This window comes from Python bivittatus, unplaced genomic scaffold (genome assembly GCF_059951505.1).
Source record: "Python bivittatus isolate LINGU-HERP-01145 unplaced genomic scaffold, Pbiv_v1 ctg000690_np1212, whole genome shotgun sequence".
In the NCBI taxonomy this organism is placed as follows: domain Eukaryota; kingdom Metazoa; phylum Chordata; class Lepidosauria; order Squamata; family Pythonidae; genus Python; species Python bivittatus.
Window position 1 is genome coordinate 10864052 of NW_028277096.1, and position 18216 is coordinate 10882267.

Below are 18216 nucleotides of genomic sequence, written 5' to 3' on the forward strand. Positions count from 1 at the left end.
TGAAATACAGTGGTGACAAGTGCACCATTGGAAGATCTGAAGGACCAGTTTGGGGACAGATTGTCCTGGAGAAAATCTATGTGGTTGACATTGACTTAATGGTACATAATCAATCAGTTGAAGATCTTACCCAATATAGATGTCAAGCTAGTATGTGTATAGTTTCCCAGATCCCTTTTTTGTCCACTTTTTGAAGATGGGGTGACATTTGCTCTCCTCCAGTGATCTGGAACTTCACCAGACCTTCAGGAGTCCCCAGAGATTACCAAGAGTGGTTCTGCAATCACTTCTACTAGTCGCTTCAGTAGTTGAGAATGTAATCAATCTGGCCTGGAGGCTTGAATCCATTTAAATTACTAAATTTTCTTTTACCCACTCCTTTTCCCAGTGACATAACCATGATCAGCTAGGCCTCCATTTCCCTTCTGAGAGGAGATAGGCAAAATAAGAATTAAGAAGTTTTGCCTTCTCATCATCATCTGTTACTATTTTACCACTTTCTCCTCACAATGGATGTACATTCCCTCTGGCTTTTCTTTTACTTCTAACATACAAATAACACTTTTATGGGTTTCTGGTATCTCTCACAAGCCTCAGTTCATTCTGAACCATTAACCACATTATCTGGGATCATACAACACACTGTACCACAGACTAGGCAACCATATTTTAACCTAGCATATTGTGAAAATGGGGTTCACAGAATTAAAGGATTACGGTACCTGGTTTATTTGGTTTTGGATTATCCCACTATGTAAACCATCACTGTGATGTGTACGTTGTCGTTTATGGCTTAATGTGTTTTGCACATGTGGTACTCTTTCACAAGAACATCTCACAAGGCTTTTGTGAGAAGAAAAGTGGTGCAAGAAATCACGTGCACTAGCTAGAGTTCCTTGCAGGAAGTATTGAAAAAATACTTTTAAAAAAAGTTTACATCATTCTGAGGTGGCACCAGATGTTTAGGAAGTTTTCTGAAAATAGCTACTGTACCACTAAGTTACCTATCGAAGATAAACGTGTGAACAGAACGTAAACGTGTCTGTGAAACAGCTCTGCCCGCGTGGGCCACGCTGAACCATATGCCGTGTGGACACAATATGGCACAAAAGCCCAGCCTTCTTCATATCGAATAAGAATCGGGGGAGCCTCCCTGCTTACCGTGTATTCCAAGACAATTCCGTCTGCAGCAGCAGCGTCGTTCCTGAAGGGTTAAACCGGCGCCCCCCACCTCCCGCCCCCTTTTGGAGAACGCTGCTGAACCCAGCTCGCTCCGATCTGAAAAGGCACCTCCAAGCACTTGTGCGCCTAGAGCGCGCGGAGCTCCCCGTGAAGGCTGGGTGCCCTTGGACCTTAGCTTTTCTTCGGCTCCTTGTTCTAAGAAGCCAGCATTAGCCTTCCTCCCCCCCCCGCCCCCTCCTGCTTCTGGCCTTAGCCCCCGTCGCCGGGGCCCTCCGCAGTCTGGGAGGATGAGTCTCTAAGTCATCCCAGGGGCTCGGAGACCTCCCCGCGTCTCCTCCGCTTGGCGCGCCCAGGTTGTTGCAGTCCGAAGCGCCTCTCCGGACGGCGTTCCCAAGATGTATCTGGTTTTCTTTTGGTGCTCCTGCTGCCTGTGGGGGTGTACCTTCGCGACAGGATTTCTCTATCAGTTCCCGGCGTCGACTCTGCCACACAATTATCCCGAGCAAAGTCCCGGCGGACCGTCGGGCAATGCCTTCGCCAATCGTCGGTGAGTAAGCCGGTCTCCTCCGCCTAGCGTCGTCGCTTGGAAGGGCCGGGCAACCACGGCCTCTTAAGAACCAATGGCTCGATTGTGAAAATGGGGAACTTCGTTTCTAAAAGAATAGAAGCGGAGTTTTAATCTTGCCTGCACGTTTCTTTGGACCAGCTGTGAAAGTCGTGGCCCTTGGCGTCTCCCTACCCCGACCCCCCACCTCCCCCAGCTTCCCAGACGGTTATGGGTTTTTTGGTTTGTGACTATCCTGGACTGATTCAGTATTAGTTACACATCTGAACTATTGCAGATTTCCTTCCCTTTTCCTCTCCTTTTTGCTCCTTATGATCTGTCTCCTTCTTATAATGCCAGTAGTCTAGTCTGTGTAATCTTTCTTTCTCAAAAAAGGGAGGTGTTAGGAACTATTGGGAGAAAAGCCACGCCGTAGTTAGATGTCCCCACAGGAGATGTGATACCAGAGAGTGGGCACAACTGTTCTATTTTCAAGCTGCTTTTGTACAGCTTTTCTCTCATCGAATGTGTGAATGCAGCTGTAATTGGGTGGTAGTGTTTGCACATCACGCTTCACTAAGCCAGTTAAAGACCTCCTGGTTGTATTTGCATAATTTGCAAGCTTCATTAATTCATAGAGTTCATAGAATAATTTTAACCTTGGTGGTGGTTGCAGCTGTTCATGTCGCTTAGCCTATTCTGTTTGGTCTAGTTAGTGGTTCAGTGTGGACCCAGAAAGTATTAATTTAGTAGCCTAGTTAAACTAATTTAGCATTTCAGGCATACGGGCGTCACCATTTGTCTGCCAGCCTCAGAGCTTTGGGTCATTGTTAAGAACTCAAATGACTGAGTGCGTTGTGAATCTGCCCTGGAGATCTGCTTGAGATGTTCTAGATTTCATACATCACTAGCAGTATGTGGAAGAGTGTTTGTAGGGTGTGTGCCTGTGGATCATGGGTTTCTGTTTTTCCACCACCACCAGTGTACTTGGCACTTTACATAATCAGGTCCCTGCTCCTATGGAGTTTGAAACCTAAGAGCAGACAAAAAGAACACTGAGGGAGAAATGGAAGAATGCCGTTATACGAACTTAAGCTTGGTGGCAACTGGGGTACAGATTAATGGCTCTAAGTAATTCCACACTGCTGACTTATAATGTCTTCATAGCATCATCCAGCCATCTTTGAAGTCTGACCACATTACTATTATCCTGGCACAATGATGGTTGGGTGACACTAGAAATGCTGTGAATTGCTAGCATGGAAACAAAGCCAAGCGCCGTGCAAAAAAAGATGCATTTTGAGAAGAGACTTGAGACAAAGCCGAATGGAGGTAGCCTGTGCATGTCAGAGGAGCAGTCCCAGGGACTCATGGATACCCCCACTTGATTTCATTTCATTTCATTTCATTTCATTTCATTATTTTTAGATTATTTTAATTAAGAACGTAAAATGGGACTTATCCAGCTGCAAAGCAGAGAATTAGTTTCAGGAGTACTATTGCCCGGAATGCTTTTGGAGTCTGCATATACTTCAGAGATATTCTTAGAGAACCAGGGTTATTAGAGGTTGCAGTTTAGTGCTTTGTTTGGACATGCGCCCAACGGCCCAGAAAAAAATCAGAGATACATTGAGGTGGTAGTGAACTTCCAGAAAGGCTAGAGGAGGCGATGAGGAGCAACCTCACCACTTTGCCTTCTGGAAAATGGGTATTTTATGACTGGACTGGCAACCTGGCAGTCATTTTGTGAGAGAGCTATAGAGCATGCTTTTACATTCCAAATGTATCTGCTAGCCTAAAAAGATAAGGAACTGCCCTGTGTCACCCTTCTAGATTTCTCCCTTGCCAAGATCAACTTGCCATTTGCAGCATTATAATGTTCAAGATGAAGAAACTTAACTTCAGTCTGATGTGGAGGCTTTGGTTCCTGGAATGAACCAAACTGGAGAAAGTCTATGGCTCTTTCTAAGTGCAGCAACTCTGTTTCTGGGATCATCACTGAGTAGAACGAAGCTCTAGAGAAGATTTCTGTGTGGTTGTAGGGATAATCAAAGATCCAGAACTTCCTGTCATCCAGAGAAGCAATTGAAAATGAATATGTAATGTTCGTAGCATCCAATTAGTGAATTATACTCTATTAAAGAAGAAAGCAAATGTAAATGTACTCAATTGTAATTAGAATTCAGATTAAATCTGATCAAATGCTTATTATTGTAAAGCAGGTGCATCTTTCCTAACTTGATATCCTCCAAATATACTGGACTTCAAGTTCCTTTGGCAGTGCGGGCTGGGGATCATAGAAGATGAAGTCCAATATATTTAGAAGACACCAAGTTGGGGAAGGCTCATCTCCAAGAGATAGGGTCTCTCAAAGAAGAGTGGGCTGTTACCTATATTTGAAGTGGTTAAGAGGGGTAGAGATGGCTAGCTGATAGTAGTAGAGATGGAGAAGCAAAGTCCTTGGTTGTAGACATAACAAGATATAACTATTATGTTACAAATATGGCAACCGTGAATCTGTGTTTCTATTACATGGGGTCCAAACCTATGGCTTATTTATTTGTTTACCAAGGTTTATATGCTGCTCCACCCAAAAATGACTCCAAGTAGCTTAGATTCCTCATTAATGTAATAAGGTTAAATTACACTTAAATCAACATTATTGAAACCAAATGGCGTAGGAAGTAACTATCATTCCCACATAGCCATACCTATCAAATCACAACAATCACTTAGTGTTCCTTCTGTAGGAGCCACTTAATATTCCTCCATTCCCAAATGCCCTGTGGAAGGTCTTAATTGCCTTGCGAACAACAACTTGCATGGGGCCATCCTTATCTCTGAGGGCTGTTGTTCAAGAGGAGAGCTCTTTTCAGCCCTTCAAGGTAGTCCAGCAAGAAGCACAAATCATGGATACTAACCATGGATACTAATACTACCTTTATTGTAAGATTACAGTAACAGAATCTTGCAAGTCTGAAAGTCCTTCTCCCCTCCTTTACCTTTACTTTCCAGAAAACTAGGGAGGGTCCCTTCTGAGATGCTTTTCAGAAGGGACCCTCCCTAGGGTCTACCCCCCTTTTCCTTCTGTGGGCTGAGATATCTTTTGCATGACAGTTGTCTAGGCTGCAGCTCTGTTTCCCAAGGTCATTCCCACATACCATTACAGCTCTCCATTGGGGACCTTGGTGACAGCTTCCCTAGGAGTCAGGACCCACAACAAGCCTTTCCTACTGGATCTCACCAAATGGATAGAATCTATTCAGAGAAACTGGTTTTGCAGGTTCCCCTGTCCTGAGCCATAAAGGGCTTCAAAAGTGCCAGCCAGCATCTTGATGTGCCCCCAGAAGCCAACAGGCAACCAGTGCAGATCCCAAAGTAGTGATACAAAGTATGAGTCATGAGATGCCCGATATCTTCATCACATTCCAAATGTTTTATATTTTTAGTTTCAGAATACTTTCCATATGTAGCGTGAAACTTAAAACTTAAAAGCAAAATGTAAGGAAAATTGGAAGAGAACGTTCTACAGGAAGAAATGTAGATCCGTGCGGTTGATATTACATGATACATTGCAAATTGACTGAATGATCTCCTGAGTTCTCTAGAATTCTTCAAGGTAAAAGTATTTTAAGTAAAAAAATACCCAAAGTTGGCTATTAAATAAAATACATACATTGGTGGCTATGATATATATATAAATAAATTGTCAACTATGTAGTTTATAATAGTTTTGATGAAATGAAAGAAGCATTATGAAGTTGCATTGATTATTATTATGTATTATTATTAATTTATAATATATAATTACAATGTAATTATTACATTGATATTAATTTCTAATGGATCTGTATTTTTTGTTTGATACCAAATGCATTAAACATTAAATATGTATGTAATGGAAAATGCCAAATGAAGGGTGGCTTCAGAAAAGGCAGAGGGACACAAGATCAGAGAGCTAACATGTGATGGATAATGGAGAGGAAAGAGAATTTAAGGAAGAAATTTACCTTTGTTTTTTTGACTACAGCAAGTTTTTGATCATGTAAACCATGCCAGAACATGGAACACATTAAAGCTAATGGGAATGCCAAAACTTCTGATAATTCATCTCAGGAACCATTACAATGAATAAGTAGCTACTGTAAGAACTGAGTTTGGAGAAGCAGAGTGATTCAGAATAGGGAAGGGAGTAAGACAAGGATGTTTGTTGTTCCCCTATCTGTTTTACTTATGCAGAGGATATATTATAAGAATGGTAGGTTGGAAAAGATGGGTTGGAAACAAAGGGCAGGTCAAAATGCTAATAATTTGAGATGTTCTCATGATACCACTTGGATAGGTCAAAGTAAAGAAGGCTTAGAAGGGCTCATTATGAAAGTAACAATAGAAAGTGAAAAACCTGGCATCAACCTGCACATTTACTTTACCTACAGTTGATGCCAAAGAAGTGAAGGGGGTCAATAGTCTCGTTTGCTGAAGTTCAAGAATAGATGAAGATGGATGACAAGGGTGTTCATGCAGTGGGAAAATGTTTAGTTTCCAAACTGAAACAAGCCTTCAGGTTTCAAGTATTCCACCAAACCATTTTGGCCAGGCATAGTTTGGCAGAACTGAAATCCAGAACACTGGTTGTTTCAGGTTTCAAACGAAATCTAGATGGTGAGCAGGTAAGGCTGATGAACATCAAGGCTTCTCTTCCACCCCTCAATATTTATTTATTTATGTATTTGGTTTGTATGGCTGCCCATCTTAGAGTACAACTTAGGGGAGCTCACAACAACAATAAAACCACAGAACAATAAAACCATAAAAATAAAAACAAAGACTAAAACCCCACATCTCAAACATCCTCCTGGGATGCCCCATCCAACATCTACAAGCTCCGATTGCACTTTTCCCCAGTGTCTGGGGGAAGGCCAAAAGAGTGGGGGCCACCACAGAAAGGGCGTGCTTCCTAGAATCCACTAGATGGCAGTATTTCAGGGAAAGGGCCTGGAGCATGCCCACCCTATCTGACCTGGTGGGTGAGCAGATACCCGCAAATAACCTGGCCTCATGCCATGTAGGGCTTTAAAGATGATAACCTGCCCTTTGAATTGCACCTGAAAAGAAACTGGGAGTCAGCTCGTGCAACAGTGGTGTGACATGGGCAAGCTGAGGGGCACTGAACACTTGGTCGCATTCTGGACCAGTTGCAACTTCTGGATGGTCTTCAAGGGCAGCCCTGTATAAAGTGTATTGCAGTAGTCCAACTGGGAAGTGACTAAGGCAAGAAACCCCACTGCCCCTGATTTTCTCAGCACCTTCCTTCCCTCTTCTTAATTGCTGCCACTGCTGCCATACATCCGCCTGGCCACCTGCCCCCCATCTTCCCAGCAGTTTCCCTCCTTCCACCACCACTGCGGCTGATGTTTCAGTGTGGCATATCCCACCAGCCATCGCCCATTTTCCCCAGCATCTTTTTTCTCTCCTCCCCCCAGCCTCTGCTGCTACTACCACTGCCGCCATCAGATCCCAGCACGGCACACTGTATCTCGCTTCCCTTTTTTTTTTTTTAAATCTGCGCTCAGTCGTTACCGACTCTGCAGTGACTGCTTGGACGAGTCCTTGCAGTTTTCAAGACAAGTGTTTCAGAAGTGATTTGCCAGAGCCTCCTTCCTAGAGCAGAGCCCAGCTGGCGTGCGCAGGAGGCGGGGTTTCCATTGCTTCGCGCCCTTTTCGGGCGTGCGCGGTTTTTCGTGCTTACCAGCAACTGCTCCCGACTCCTTTTTGCAAGGCGCCGCCAGTATTTTTCCTCCCACCGGAGTGGGAGTACCCATTTATCTACTCACGTGAGTTTTCGACCTGTTGGGTTGACAGGAACTGGGGAGGAAACAGGAGCTCACCCTGCTAACGCGAAGGCTGGACTCGAACCGCTGAAGCGTCGACCATTTCTGGCCAGCAACTTTCAGCGTCATTAAGCCGCTGCGCCACCACATCCCCTTCATCTCGCTTCCTACCTGCCCTGTATTTCTTAAGCATCTTTGCTTCTTTCCCTACCTCTCCTCAGCTACCAAAGTCCTTATTTTCCCCTGTTCCCCATTGAAGCACTGCTGCCCAGGCCAAAACAGCCTTGCTTAATTCTGTGCATGGACCAAAACAAGCTGGCTGGGGAGTTCTGGGAGCTGAAGTCCACACCTCTTAAAGTTGCCAAGGTTGAGAAACACTGGGTTGAAGCATCAGGCTAGAACCCAGGAGAGTGTGAGTTCTAGTCCTGCCTTAGGCGCAAAGCCAGCTGGGTGACCTTGGGCCAGTCCCTCTCTCTCAGCCCTAGGCAGGAGGAGGAAAGGGCAAACCTCTTCCGAAAACATTGCCAAGAAAACTGCAGGGACTAGTCCAAGCAGTCACCTGGAATCAACACTGACTCAAAGGCACCAAAAGAAATAAAGGATAATATGTTGAATAACAGGAGATTAATCCTAGGGAGGAATGCAAATACAAGAATCATAAAAGATATTTCGTTGATAACAAAGATCCAAACATTAAAATCTCTCCCTGCCCCCCAAGGTAATATATGGCTGTGAAAGCAGGATATTGAGGTAGAGCGAGAGAGAGGAGCAAATCCTTTGAATTATGAATTTGGAAGTGGTTGCTCAGAATACTGTGGATTGCAAAAAGAAGCAAACTTGGATCAAGCAGACTGTCTGCCTTGCAAAAACTTGCATATTTGGGGTATATGATGCAAACGGATGATGCGCCAGAAGAAAACTACTCTTCACAAAGTTGATTGTCTCGCTTGTTCTTGTGAACCCAGGTTGGAGCAGGAAAGGCATCCAACTCTCAGGATGTATCGGGAATCCTAATTTTATAGCAGAACCGTGGCTTGAAAAGGGGGCCAGACCTAGCTAAATCAAGGCATTTGGCAATGGGACAAAAATTAGGCACAGTGCGCAGATGTACTATTTTATAATCGTGCTTATTTTGTTCAGTTGGATTTACTAATGAAGTAGGTACAGAATTGTTGCTTGTTTCATGCTGCTTTATTTAAGAATAACTGATGCTGAGTTAAGTGTCCTCAGCTCTGCTGCTTCAGTCAAAATGGCAAAAGCAATGTTGAGTCACAAGCTCTGCCCTTTGAGATGGGTGCGCGATGTGGCGATGCATGTGCAACACGGACGGGGCTTGCATCACAACAGCGCAATCTGCCTTTGCCAGACTGATCCGTTTGACACCCCCCCCCCCGACATAGCTGGAATTAAAGCTAACTCACTGGGAAAAGCTGACAAAATGACTGGGTTCACCCATCACATTAAAGCAAACTGCAGTTTGTTTGGCTTGAGCTGAGCATTGTTGCATGAACCCAACAGTTTTGGTTTGCAAACGGTAGTTTAATGTAATGTGTGAACCCAGCTAAATGTGGGTTGTTTATCAAAGCATGATTAAACCAATCATGATGTAGCATAACGGGTGGTCCCCTCTTATGTTTTCTGCTCCTCTGATTCCTGGGAGTTGGGGTCTTCCTTTAGAATAAGAACTATTGCGTGGTTTGCTTTTCTCCTAATTGCTAGGCTGCCTCTCCAGCAGTGCAATCCTGTGCATGGAGTTCTGAGTAAGTCTCACTGAATGCAGCGGGCCTTTCTCTTTTACACCATTTGTGTTTCTCTTTTCTCCTCTTGACTTTATGGTGAGAAGCCTGCCTTGCAGAAAGAAGTGCAAGCTGCCGGCTAGTTCAGTTAAAGAAAAGATAAAGAAATACAACTTGCCAAGCGTAGAAAGACATGGATCTTGGCAAGTCTTCAGAAGGTCATCAGGGTTAAATGTAAATTTCTTGCAAAGAAAATTCTCTCAATTAGATGATTCTGGGAACTGTTCATCGTGCCTAGTGGCATCATTAAAACTAAAACATAAAGAGAATTCAACAAAAGCAGCAGAGGAAGGAGAATTTCTTGGGATAAGAGAAATTGGAAAGATGCCATTCTTTCTTTGAAATGCATCCGGGTGTAATCTCATCTTGCAGACTGTCAACCACCGTCTGGCAAAGACAAGGCTGAACTGGGCACCAAAATACTCCTGGAAGTTTGTAGGGAGTGGATGGAGTAGAATGGAAAAGAGGGAGTTTGTGGTGGTTCAAATACTTCCATTTCTTTGACTGGCTTCTGTGCACAGGGTCTGTTGTTGGCTTGCCTTCACCAACTCCTCTCTCTTTCTCATGAGCTGTTCCTTCAAGATATTTGGAAGGCTTCTCTGTGCATTACTTGTATGGCATTTATTTCCTTCACTGTTGCTCATGATCTTCTACTGTACTTTGGAACCTTTTGTTAGGGCTTTTATCCACCCCCTGCAATGTCTGCAGGGGCAGAGTCAACATTGGCAAGACGATGGACAGGGCACTACAAGGCAAGCCCCGCTCCAGTTGTGCACATGTTGCATGGGTGTTCCAAAGAGCATAGCAAAGGTACGTCTGCCATCTTGCCAGTCTTGACCCCCACCTGCAGACACCCCCGTTCATCCTCTGGTCTTTGGCCCCCATCCTCAAAAAGGAGGTTTATGAGATCTGAATCTTTTACCCCAAGGTCCATCCCTAATAATTCCAATGGGTAGACATACAGTTCAGATGAAAGGACAAGGTGAGTGCGTTTCAGACTAGGAATTTGTTTTCAGTATCAGAAGTGAGATTGTTATGATTATTGTAGTGGTTATTTTTTATTTCGTAAAGCAAAACAATCTCAAGACTAAAAACTTACTAGTGCATGCCATTTACTAGAGCATGGATTTTGAAGAATGCCAAAGCAGCGGAAATGTAGGATCATATTTTACAGAACAAAGTTGTCTTTCTAGAACAGTCTTCCCTAACTTAGCGTACTCCAGATGTGCTGAAGTCCCATAATTCCCAAGTAAGATGACAGTCCTGGATAGGAATTTTGGGAGTTATAGGCCTGACATATCTGGAGGGCAGCAAGTTAAGAGAGAGTGTTCTAGTTTATGTTAACATAAAGACCCCCCTCCCCTTTCCTTAAGATTAGCGCTGCTCAGGCTGTTGTAGAATGAATGAATGAAATGGACCGGAATGGAATGGAATGGAATGAATGGAAAGATAAGATAAAACAAGATAAGATAAATAGGGCCATTAGAAATAGCTGGCTGGTCAGAGATTTGGGATGTGTTACTTAAAAAGGAATTCCACCATATACCCCCTTTTCATCTGTGCAATATTAATGGGTGTGTTTACGTTGTTACTCAGAAAAACCCTTGGAGATCCTATTGCTTGGAGGTGGGCGAGGGCAGGCTTTGCCTCTTTTAGGTGCAATTCCTGGCATGTCTTGCTAGCCTGGTAGGAGGTCTGGGAGAGGCCCCCAAGAGCCACCGGTTAGAATAAACAGTAATGGACTCAGTGACCCGGGGCCTGACTTCATATAAGACAGTTTCCTATGGTGTTGAATAAATAAATGATCGCTTATCAGTGAAAGAATGCACAGAACTACTTCAGTATATGCAAGGAGCTTATGCAGCCTAGTTTTAGTTCAGCATCCTGTTTTTTGCCACAGTGGTCTGCCAGAGGCTTCTGGGATGCCCACAGGTAGCTAGGGTGGCCAAGGTGTGCTCCCTGAAAGAGGAGAAATGCATAGCCCAAAACCGAGGCCAGAGATTTGCATAAAGGTTGTACTTGTTAATGCATCAGTTCAGTTCAGTTTTATTGTGGTCACGGACAGACTCTCTGTTGATTAATACACAGAGGGCAATTTAGAAATACAAACGTCGTAACAGAAACAGAAGATATCTTGCCGTAATGGGGAAAGCTACGTGCATTGTGCAGGTGCTAATTGCGGGTGGTTAATTGAGCAAGTTCCTGTTCTCCCTTGTTCCTAAAACTGATTGGGCAGCATTTCAAATAGAAATAAAAGTTTCAAGAAGCATTCGACAACTGCTGATTTCAAGGACACATTCATGCAATTTTCTTGGCAGCAATACAGAAGTGGTTTGCAACTGCCTTCTTCTAGAATGTTTGTCCAACTTTCTAGTCTGGCCTATAAACCTGGGATTCTCTGAAGGCCTAAACCAGGCCTGACCTTGTTCAGCTTGTGAGCTTAGATAAGCTTGGCCAGGGTTTTCCACCTGCTTCAAATACTATAGAAGATTCCTTCAGACAGAGTTTGAAGGAAAGTAGAGCACATGGCCAGCTAGGAACAGAACTCTCTCGTAGCTGCTATTTGTCCCTGAACTTGGAGATTCCAGCTAGTTATAATTAAGAATCATTAGCTTGACTTGGATGATCACTTCTTGATTTATTAACCTGAGATATACACACCTTTTTTGCCCACACATGTAACCCTTTCAAGTCAGAACTCAGCCCAGAAGTCTCTGTAATTAACAATAGTTTCCTTGTTCAAGTCAGCCAGAAAACGATGACTCTGTTCAGAACAAACCAGGATCTTAAACTACTTCAAACCATAGTTTGGGCTCTAGTTCTCAAACCACCAATGAGTGGCATTTCAGATCTGAGAAATGAAATTATGAGGGGATAGGGAAGTTTTGTTTTTGTTTGTTTTTTTACTCCCATACTAACATTGTTCAGTATCTGTGCCCAGTGGTACCATCTGGATTGAAAGAACTAGATGCTCTACAGCAGTGTTTCTCAACCTTGGCCACTGGAAGATGTATGGAGTTCAACTCCCAAACACCGCTCTACAGTGTGTGCTCCCCCATTCATTGCTTGGCATTTCCATGTTTTCAGAGCATAGTTGCACAGAGCAATTTCATTTGGGAGTCCTCCAGCTTCAGAAGTAGCCCTGCTTTCTGCCTGCTAATGCAGCTGGAGAAGGCAGACTTTAGGCTTTGTGTTCCACTACATGCAACACAAGATCAGCTTTGTGTTCCACTACATGCCTGAGATGCACCAGCGAGACCCCAATGCAGAAAGGTCACTCAGAAAGATCAATGTGTAATTGCAGAACAAGTTATCTTCAAGCAGATGCACAGCTCAGCCAGGATTTATTTTCAGTTCCAGAAGGAGAGCTTACACACACTTATTTTCATCAATGAATCTGTTTCTGCTTTCTCCCACAATTTCTTGATTAGGCATCCTAATTTAGGAGAGTGAAGTAAGGTTATTTACTGTTGCTACTAAATGACTGGGAGTGGAAAATGCATGCTAATCTTCTGCAAAGTATCTTGAGATTTACCCTCCTTTGCTGTATAGAACTGAAAAGACCTCCTAAATCCTTGACTCAGAAAACTTAGGTGATTTCATTGTGTTCTGTTTTATTCCAGTCTAGAGTACAATTAACATATGCAGTGCATTAACTCAGAGGGAACCAGATGTTTCAAAACTAGAGTTTCAAGTTTAACTAACAGATCAGTCAACTTTGGGTAAGGAAGGATTAAAGACACACATGTGTAATTTTTTAAAGACTTGTTGGTTCTTCTAACAGTGAATGTGATTTTAATTATGGCCTTTTTCATTCTTTCAGCAGAGGCCTCCATTTGCAAGGTGATAAATCACAGTGAACAGGTACTTGATTTATGCCCAGAATTACAAGCACTCCACTTTGATTTTCTGATATGTAGAGGCTGTAGCCATACTTTGCTCTAAGCCCAAAAAATGGTTTGCTAGCCAGCCATGTGCTTTAGCTTGTTGCACAAAGCCAGCCATTGTTTTAAACCATGATTTTCAGCATAGTGCAATTCTGTGAGCTCAACTGATTGAGTTCTATTCAGTAAACCATGATAAAAAACAATGACAAAGCATGAAATCAACCATTATTTAAAATGAGAGTTCACAACATGTTGTGTACATACAACCAATTGTGATCTACTCAACAAACCATGATGAAAATACCATTACTTACGTATTTGCATTACGTTGGAATGCAAGTAGATAAAGGGAGATTTGTCCCATGACTCATGTTTTGTCATTTGTCCCCATTGGATGTCCATGCTCTGCTGATGAGGATTGATTGATTCTGTGCCATCAAGACGTTTTCAACTCCTAGCGACCACATAGATAGATTTTCTCCTTGATGATCTATCCCTAATCTGTTCTTTCAAGCGCAAGGATAATAATCCTAAATTGATATGAAAAGGATCCCTTGAAGTTGGAAAACTCAAACTCTTGTATAAGGCAAGAGCATTAAACACTCTTCCTGCCAGTAGAGGGAGCATGTCTATTTTTAGAAACAGATGTTACCAAAATTTAGGAGAAATTTGAGTTCTTGATTCTTAATTGAACTGGCTTAAAGTTTTACTACCTAATTCATTTCAAAAAAATCAAGGCTGAGCACTTTGGAAGTAAAATATATTGATCTGAAATAAGCTAACCTAACTCTAACCCTATTTAATTATGAATTTAAAATGGAATGAAAGCAAGCAAAAGAACAGTTAGTTGTACAAAAATGTATAAGAAAAGGCAGTGCTGACAAAAAGTGGAAGTATGGTAGGGGAGAAGAGAAAGTGTGTGCACCTGTAGTTGAAAGCACATTTCTAATACAGTGGTACCTCGGGATACGAACTTAATCCGTTCCGTGACTCTGGGCGTATCCCGAGTTGGTCGTAACCCGAAGGAAATTTCCCCATAGGGTTCAATGTAAATCCGGTTAATCCGTTCCGCCCTCTGAATTTGGTCGCACCCCGAGGCAAATTTCCCCATAGGGTTCAATGTAAATCCGGTTAATCCGTTCCGCCCTCCGCCCGAATTTGGTCGCAACCCGAGGCAATTTCCCATAAGGTTCAATGTAATTACCGTTAATCCGTTCTGGCGTCCACGGACCACACGGAAAGCGGCCGGGCGCGGCGTGGTGCGGCGCGAAAATGGCCGGGTGCAGCGCGGCGCGGCGTGAAAATGGCCCGGCGCAGCGCGAAAACGGCGCGGCGTGGCGCGGCGCGAAAACGGCGCGGTGCGGCGCAGCGCGAAAACAGCCCGGCGCAGCGCGAAAACGGCCGCGGACCACGCGGCAGGGCCGGAAAAACAGCCGCGGACCACGTGGCACGGGCGGAAAAATGGCCGTGGACCACGTGGCACGGGCAGAAAATGGCCGCGGACCACGTGGCACGGGCGGAAAATGGCTCGTACCCCGAGGCGGAGTTCGCAAACCGAAGTAAAATTTTGGGGCCAGAGCTGGTCGTAACCCGAAAAATTCTCAAGCAGAGGCGTTCGTATCCCGAGGTATCACTGTACAAATATAGCAGTGCTATCAGCAATGTTCAAATAATCATCTCCAAGTGGAAGATGGTCTGACAATACATGTGGCACAATGACATGGTTAAGCAGATGACAGACCTTTGGACTTCCTGGTGGAAAAAAGTCAGTTTTGAGTCCTCACCACTTAGAGAAACAAACAACATCCTAATAAAGACTGAATATTCTCCAATAGTTTCAACTGTTGGACTCCACAAACCCAAAATGGTGGTTGCTCTGAGATGCCTCACTAGTACTGTACATCATGAAATGGGTACTCACATACAGTACCCATTGTGTTCATCTCTCTTGGGGAATAAGTAGTAGTAAGCAAAAGAAATTAAAGAGAGGAAAAGAGGAAAGAGAAGGAAATCCAATTAAATCTTGTTGACACCAAAAGAAGAGCTGTTCTACGTAGGCAAAAATGTTTTGAATGTTCTACTCCAGGGTTCCTCAACCTTGGCCACTTGAAGATGTGTGGACCAACTCCCAGAATTCCCCAGCCAGCATGGCTGGCAGGGGAATTCTGGGAGTTGAAGTCCACACATCTTCAAGTGGTCAAGGTTGAGGAACCCTGTTCTACTCTGTTATAGCTGCTAAGATTGGTTAGATGTTGTCTTGTCTCGTGGACTGTTTTCTTTTGAATTCTCCTGTCTGGACCAGGACAGCACAAAAGACCAATTATGTCCCTACTGCAATTGTTAATTGTTTTGTCTTTAACTGGAATTTACAAAGATGGGGATTCTATGCTGCTCAGAGTTGGTTTCAACTGGAGTGGGTTATAAATCTTGCAAAATAAATAAATGTTTAAGCATTCCTGAGCAGTTCACAAAAGACAATCCATAACTTCATGTAACTCATTAAAAATCAATAAAAATTATAACAACCACAAATACGTAAACAATGATCACCCAATCTCTAAATGCTGGCATTTCTCTCTCTCTTTTTCTTTTTTTCTCTTTCTCTCTCTGTATATCTACTTTGTATCTTACTAATTCTACCAGGTAGAACTTGCAGGGGTTTTTTTGGCAGCCAACCTGGAAAAGGATAAATCTGCAAGCAAAGTCCACGCTCTTCATTATCTGCAAGGTTAAGACAACACAGATTTAGAAGAGGAAAGGTTTTATTTAAAAGAAAAGGTTTATTTAAAACTTGTTTAAAAGCAACCCTTAATGGATGGACTGGAATTAATTCAGTCTTTTCTGCCAGGATGTCCTCCTGCCCTGGAGGAGCTAATTGATTGAAAGAGCTATGTCTTGTGTGAGCAATCAAAAACATAGAGCAAACCTATCTCTTCTCACATTCCTTTCGATTAGAATACCTCTATCTCCTGGGCAAATGATTGCTCTAAATCCAAAGAACACTAGGGCTAAATTTACCAAGGTTATGGACAGCCACTGGGTGGAAGCGATGACTCAAAGTGTTGTGTATATCTTTCCCACTATGTAATGGTTGTCTGGATATTTCCATATACTGGCTTATTCTGAATCCCACTATTTTCCATGCTGGAACGTCTGAAACTGTCTGAACCTGGAAGGGGCGAATTGTTCCAGATGTTGTTTTGTCTGGCTTGGAATGAGATGATAGAACTTCCAGAATGCAGTGTTTGCTTTTGTTTTCTGCTTACCCACACCCAACCCCATTCCCTATCTGGACCTTACTGTCCTTACAAAGGATCTTTCCTTCAGTGAAGTTTGTTTAAGTGCTATGCACAATAGGGGTTATAAGAGCAGGGTGAACATATAGGTGGACTTTTTTTTTCTTTTTTTTTTTTTTTACTTATGGTGCTTGTGGTGTCATGCAAACACAGACTGTGGTTTGTTCAGTTCTGGCTTAGCATGTTGTATGAGCCCACCCACTGAAATGTATAAACAATGGTTTATAACAGGAGAGGACTATCTGTAGGTCATTTTAATTCTCCATTTGGTAGCAACATGGCCAATTTCCAACATTCTGATTTTTCATACATACAACATTAATGATGGAAAGGGATGCGTTAAACTGCTTTGAGGCAAAATGTTCCCATTTCAAACTTTGAAACCCCCAACTCTCCTGAAACCTTATTTTTCTTAATTAGATTTAAAATTATTGCCCATCCTTGGTTTACAGCTTAGCACATTGTGTAAACTATTTTCAGGAAAGGGAAAAAAAACCTTATTTTATGAAATTATGCTTTTCCTTGAGACACTTTTTAGTTCCATCATGTAAAAATGACACAAACTTAAAATTGTTCCTTGCCTTGAGGCAAGACTGTTTAAAACAAAGAGAACTAGAAGGTTGTATTTGTGTATGTATTTGTGTGTGTGTGTGCCTGTTTGTATTTTGTAAGTATATATGTGTATAGAACACCTCTACCTCGTTCAGAGCCTTTTAGTTTTTTGCTGGCATATAACATCAGGTTGGTGTGCTCTCAAGTCTGGCTCCAGAATAAATAAATGTAGAGCCATCCTCGTTTCCTTCTTTCCATCTGTGCAGATTTGAAGTGTGTGTACGTATGGATGTGGGGTGGGGAACGGGACCTGCTTTTTCTCTTTTTCTTTTCCTTTTAATTCCTTGATGTGGTTTATCCTCCTGGGGGCTAGTCTTTGTATTTGACCTTTCCACAGAAGGCTTAAGTTAGTAGGTCAAGCTGAGCCTGTCAGAAGATGGAGAAGGAAGTTGGGAGGGGATGGAGTGGTGTGGAGAAAGTTGGGAGCTTCTGCCTGAAGGGATAACAGCAAGCCTTGTTCAAGCCAGGCAAATTCCTTCTGGGACTCGGTAACTTTTTTGTCTGGGTCTGGAATCTCTGCATACTTCCGGTATCCCTGAGGCTTTGGTCATGCTTGATAATGAGTCTAAGTGGAATGTGGACCCTTTATTTCTTCCTCATTAGCTATGAAAAACAACAGCAGCAAACTCTTATGATACTCAACTATCTTTTGCATTTTATACTCAATGAGGGAGCTTGTATGTAGAAGACAGTACAGCAGCATCATTCTCAGAAGATGAATTTATTTCACAGACCAAGCTAAAGATCCTGGTTAACAGGCACATAAGCATAAATGCCACCATGTACCACCCTAATGGACACTCTACTTTAATCTAGTTTTGGGTCATCTGACTCCCCAATGGCTACTTTATTTATTTATTTATTTATTGGATTTGTTGAGGTCTCCCAACTCCAAGAAGACTTTGGGTGGCATGCAATAGGTCCAGTATATATATTAAAAACACATTAAACGCCACATAATTGCCTGGAACAGTGTTTCTCATTCTCAACCTTGGTGGCTTTAAGATGTGTGGACTTCAATGCCCGTTGCTGGCTGGGGAATTCTGGGAGTTGAAGTCCACACATCTT

General features: G+C 43.0%; 1 protein-coding gene across 1 annotated transcript in view; it reads left to right on the top strand.

Moving 5' to 3' along the window:
* Nucleotides 1–1577: 1577 nt before the first annotated feature.
* The window catches only part of COL26A1 (collagen type XXVI alpha 1 chain), a 151107-nt gene continuing 134468 nt past the window's right edge, over nt 1578–18216 (top strand). Inside the window, exon 1 of the mRNA XM_088152346.1 lies at nt 1578–1729. Coding sequence (XP_088008472.1) covers nt 1578–1729 — 152 coding nt within the window. The remainder of the gene's footprint in view (nt 1730–18216) is intronic.